This window comes from Echinops telfairi, unplaced genomic scaffold, assembly GCF_000313985.2.
Source record: "Echinops telfairi isolate 266 unplaced genomic scaffold, ASM31398v2 ScPeMD7_7458;HRSCAF=8496, whole genome shotgun sequence".
NCBI lineage: Eukaryota > Metazoa > Chordata > Mammalia > Afrosoricida > Tenrecidae > Echinops > Echinops telfairi.
This window is the reverse complement of record NW_022111358.1, coordinates 24,318,003-24,323,316: the sequence shown is the minus strand read 5'-3', so window position 1 is coordinate 24,323,316 and position 5,314 is coordinate 24,318,003. Positions and strand designations below refer to the sequence as shown.

Below are 5,314 nucleotides of genomic sequence, written 5' to 3'. Positions count from 1 at the left end.
GGGGCCCAGTGGACGCAGAATAAAGTTCTGTATGACAGCTATGGCCAGCATGGAAGGGAATTTAGAGACCATCTCTCTGAATAGCCCTCACTCTGGATGTCACGCAGAGCTGACATGGACCCAGGTCCTCTTCTGCATCGTGACATCAGACACAGTCACAAGCACCTGGGACCCGTGGTGGGGACTCGGGAGGAAGCACAGAGTGAATCAGAACACAGGGAGCGGGGGCATGGTGGAACAGGACCTGACTCCTGTCATGCTTTCTTGTCAGAGATTCCAGGTCGGTGGATTACCCGGGCCACACCCCCTGAGGGCTCCGACAGCCCGGCCCCCAGCACCCAGGAGCCCGAAGGCCCTCCAGAGCTAGAGCTTGTCGCCAGCACTTTGGCAGGTGTGGTAACCACAGCCATGGGCAGCTCCCAGCCCGTGGTGCCCCGAGGCAGCACCGACAACCTCATCCCTGTCTACTGCTCCATCCTGGCCGCTGTGGTGGTGGGCCTCGTGGCCTACATCGCCTTCAAGAGGTGAGAGGGTGCGGGGGACAGAGAGAGGGCGCCTTTGCCCGCAAGGAGGCATTTGCTCTGACTGACCTGAAAATATGCCCACTCTTCTAATTCAACCCCAAAGGGAGCTCACCCTCGCTCACCACCAGCTGTCCCACTCCGGGGCCTCCTGGGCCAGCACCGACAACCTCATCCCTGTCTACTGCTCCATCCTGGCCGCTGTGGTGGTGGGCCTCGTGGCCTACATCGCCTTCAAGAGGTGAGAGGGCGCGGGCGACAGAGAGAGGGCGCCTTTGCCTGCAAGGAGGCATTTGCTCTGACTGACCTGAAAATATGCTCACTCTTCTAATTCAACCCCAAAGGGAGCTCACCCTCGCTCACCACCAGCTGTCCCACTCCGGGGCCTGCTGGGCCAGCATAAGGTCAGGGACAGGGCTGGCGGGTGTGTGTGGGGGGTTGGGACTTGTCCCAGCACCTCCCCAGCCCCAGGCTGCTCCCCTCACTGACCTTCCCCCACTGCCCACCAAGTAGCTGCCTGTGTGCTCACGCCCCTGAGACCCACTCATCATGCAGTTAGTTACCTATGTGGGCCGGTACGCACGCTCCACCCATGTCCCACAGGATTCCCGGATGCCCACAGCCAGGAATCTGGGATGTGCAAGAATGCCTGGAGGACATTGCAATTTTTTTTAATCCATTTTCATTCTTTAAAAAAAAATCGCGTTCGTGCTCTCCCCTAAAAAAAAAAATCATCAAAGTAATACATGTTTGGGGACGGGGTGGGGGATGCAAATAAGGCCAAGGTCTGTAAACTACTACTGCCCATTGCCATTGAGGCAGAGTGACCCTGCAGGACAGGGCACAGCTGTCTGCATACGCAGGGTACGACTAACGCTTCACAGGAGCAGCAAGTCCCACCCTCGCCCTCAGAGCGACTGATGGCCTCACACTGCTGACCCTGCAGTTCACACCCCACGTGTAACCACTATGCTACCAGTGCACCAGGTCCAAAAAGCATCTCCCAGAACCTTGGTCCTCTCTCTCCGGATCTCTTTGGACAGGATCCTTCCCAGGCAGTCTCTGGGCATGTAGAAGCACACCCGGGTAACGGCTATACAGTTCTGCATCCACACGGATTGTTTCTTTTGCTCTTTTTTCAATCAGTGGAAACATACAGGGACGTCTTGGCCACCTGACATTGTCACCTAATCTTCCTGGGGAGAATTTCCCTCGGGACATCTAGATTATCTGATCATTCAATCATGTGGATGGATCATAATTGGTTTCACCAGTCGCCCTCTTGCTGGGCATTTGGTTGACTCTCAGCTTTTTGTTAGTGCTTATAATAGCAGCGGAAATCCTTGTATAAGTCCCTGCACACATGTGGAAGCATTTTAGAAGGGGGAGATTGTGAAAAGTGGAATTCCTGGGAAGTCATTTACTTATGCACCATTTATTCCATAAACATTTACTGACCTCCTTTTGTGTGCACCAAGCCCTGGGTGCCCTTCTGCCCTCTAGGGCTGCTGATGGAGGCCTGGGTGGTTGTGTAAAGAAGTGGAAATTGCACATGGGGCGAGAGCTTCAAAAAAAAAGCTCATGGGTAAATTCCATGCTCTTTCCATTCCGTTTTCTGTAACCATTTTGAGTCGGAGTCATGATGGGCAACCTGACTGTCTCAGAACTGCTGCGTAGCTCTGCTAGGAGCCTTGGTGGCATCGTGGTTAGGTGTGGGGCTGCTAACTGCAAGGTCAGCAGTTTGAAACCACCCGCCTCTCTTCGGGAGACAGTCTGCGCTTTCAACGCCTGTGAAGAGTTCCAGTCTGGGAAGTCCACAGGGGCAGCCCTCCCCTGTCCCGTAGGGTCACTGTGAGTCACCATCAACTTGATGGCAGTGAGTCTGGTTTTCGGAGGAGTTGGCTCCACTTGGCGGCCGTGTGTCGGGCTGAGCCAAGAGCCCTGGTCCTGAGCCGGGTCTGTTCCCTGGCTCCAGGTGGAACAGCTGCAAGCAGAACAAGCAGGGAGCCAACAGCCGCCCCGTGAACCAGACGCCTCCGCCGCCGGAGGGCGAGAAACTGCACAGCGACAGCGGCATCTCGGTGGACAGCCAGAGCCTGCACGACCAGCAGCCCCACACGCAGACAGCTGCAGGCCAGGGTGAGGAGCGCGGTGGGCCGGGGGTGCAGGGACAGGGAGGGCAGGCGTGACCAGATCGCACAGTCCCCAGGACTGCCAACAACGAAGGGCCTGGCTCATGGAGGCCTTGGGGTGGAGGGGTGGGGAAGCCCAGGGAGGGGAATGGATGGGAGAGTCGTTCTGATGGGCTGATGTGGGCGGTGGGGGGCTCTTACACGTTGGAGCATCCAGACTCATCAAGCTAATTGTCGTTCCCCCCCCTGAGGGCTAATTACCCCCTAAAGTGGCTGCAATTAGCCTCCTGCCCTGGACTTCTGGGGACCAAGTCATTAATGATGAGCCCTAATCAGCCACCCCGGCCAGGGACACTTGCTGTCGTTGATTAGTTGCTGGGGCCTGGCTGGGGTGGGGTGGGGTGGGGTGGGGGTGGGGGGACTCCAGTAGGGCTGCCTGAGAAGGGGGACAGTGAGTCAGCATCTCTAGGCCCCTCCATAGCCCTCTGCCTCTAGGCCCTCCCCACTGGGAGGGGGAATGCCTTGGACCTTTTCGGGCCTTACCCCCTGCCCCATGGTTGGGGACCCATGGGGGCAGGGCCTGACATCCTCTGGTTCCGGCAGCCCTCAGGGGTGATGGAGGCCTCTACAGCAGCCTGCCCCCGGCCAAGCGAGAGGAGGTGGAGAAGCTGCTCAACGGCTCCGCGGGGGACACCTGGAGACACCTGGCGGGCGAGCTGGGCTACCAGCCGGAGCACATAGACTCCTTCACCCACGAGGCCTGCCCTGCCCGCGCCCTGCTGGCCAGCTGGGCCGCCCAGGACAGCGCCACGCTCGACGCCCTCCTGGCCGCCCTGCGCCGCATCCAGCGATCCGACATCGTCGAGAGCCTGTGCAGCGAGTCCACAGCCACGTCCCCCGTGTGAGCTGACGGGGGCCCCCATCCTGTCCCCACATTCCCAGGACCGATGCTCCAGCCACCCCCATGGAGCTTGCCCTGGATAGGCAGCCACCAGAGCTCCTCTGGGCAGAGCCTGGAGCCCAGGCCATCCTGGCCCTGCTGCTGCTCCCCAGGTGGCTCCCCTAAATCTGACCCAAGTCCCTCTCCACCATAAGAAGCCCTCGAGATCTGCCTCATCACCGCCTCAAGCCTTCTGTTCCCGGCTCTCCACAGGACTCAACTTGATGGGCCAGCCTCTCCCCGCCTCCAGCCTGCCGGGTCATATCTGGGGGCTGATCCCCCCTGGCAGTAGGGAGGGTCCTTTTACAAGACCCTGGAGACTCAGAAGGGAGGGCCAAGGAGACAGAGCCATGGACTTGACACTGTGAATGTGGAGAGTGGGGGCCGCAGCCCCTCCGAAGTCCCATCACCTCTGACCTCCCAGGAGGGTGTGTGTGTGATATCTTGTTCACCCCTCATTTGACACACAGGGTGGCGAGGCCCAGAGATAGGCAGTGACTTCCCCAAAGCCGCCCAGCTATACAGAAGTTGATAGGACACCCTCCTCTCTGATGAAAGCCAGGCGCCCCTGGGACATGTCTCTAAGCCCAAGCCCAGTGGACTTAAACTCAACCCACCCCCACCCCTGCTGCTGTCCGGACCCTTGTGGGGTTGGTAGAGTGAAGCTGCCCCCCTCTGGGCATGTCAACATGGCACTGGGGTCAGAGAAGGGGTTGGGTACCCCCATGTGTTGGGGCCCTCAGCTCCGGCCCAGACCCTTGGCCACCCAGGCCATCACCTTCCCCTAGGACCTGTCCTGGGGGGGCGTTAAGGACTAAGCACTCCCCCACCCCCTGCCCTACCTCCATCCCTGCAACACACACACACACACACACACACACACACACACACACACACACACACACACTGAGGTGCCCTGGTGGCATAGTGGGTTATGTTGAACTTTAAACCACAAGGTCAGGAGTTTGAAATGACTAGCCACTCCTCGGAAGAAAGAGGAGGTTTTCTAGTTCCATGAAGATTTGCAGTCTCAGGCCTGGGTGATCTGGGAAGGCAGCGAGGAGGAGTTTACCTAAGGGATAGGCCAATATATCAAGCAGGAACACAGAGAATAAGGAAAGTAGGCTTGAGGGAGACCCGCTCCAGACTAAGTCTTGTAACCAAAGGACAACCATTTTTCTTTCTCCTCCCCAATTCTGGTATACTGGGTCAACCAAAGACCCCTTCTGGTGAGAATCTCAAGCCTAACAATCTTATTAGGATGTAAAACATCTAGAAAGACCATCTACCCACTGAAGATGATGTACACGAGTCCTGCCACATTGGCAGTATGTAATGAGTATGCATGTTATGGCACAGGAATTCCATTTTAATCTTGTATTTAGGAAAACCATGCACATGTGTACTAGGATATCTGTATCACAATGGTCATAATTCCTTGTTTATTTAACATTCTGGAAATCCTCATGCCCCCATCGGCCCATCAGTGGGACACACACACACACACACAATATATAAATTTGTAATTTCCACCTTGATTACAAGTGCTATTTCAATGACCAGTTCACCAAGCTGAACAGAAATTAGGCATTGCTTCTGCATGCTCACCAAATAGTCTGAGAAACCGCGCTATATGAAGAACTTAGCATCAGGATCAAAGGAAGATTCCTGATCAGCCTTGAGGAGCACTCGAAGCACTTACCCATGAAAATCAAAGATTT

General features: G+C 56.7%; 1 protein-coding gene across 1 annotated transcript in view; it reads left to right on the top strand.

Moving 5' to 3' along the window:
- NGFR (nerve growth factor receptor) overlaps positions 1-4,460 on the top strand; it is an 18,907-nt gene extending 14,447 nt beyond the window's left edge. The window contains exons 5-7 of the mRNA XM_004707410.2: positions 272-524; positions 2,497-2,660; positions 3,257-4,460. Coding sequence (XP_004707467.1) covers positions 272-524; positions 2,497-2,660; positions 3,257-3,558 — 719 coding nt within the window. The 3' untranslated portion in view covers positions 3,559-4,460. The remainder of the gene's footprint in view (positions 1-271; positions 525-2,496; positions 2,661-3,256) is intronic.
- The last annotated feature ends 854 nt before the right edge of the window (positions 4,461-5,314 follow it).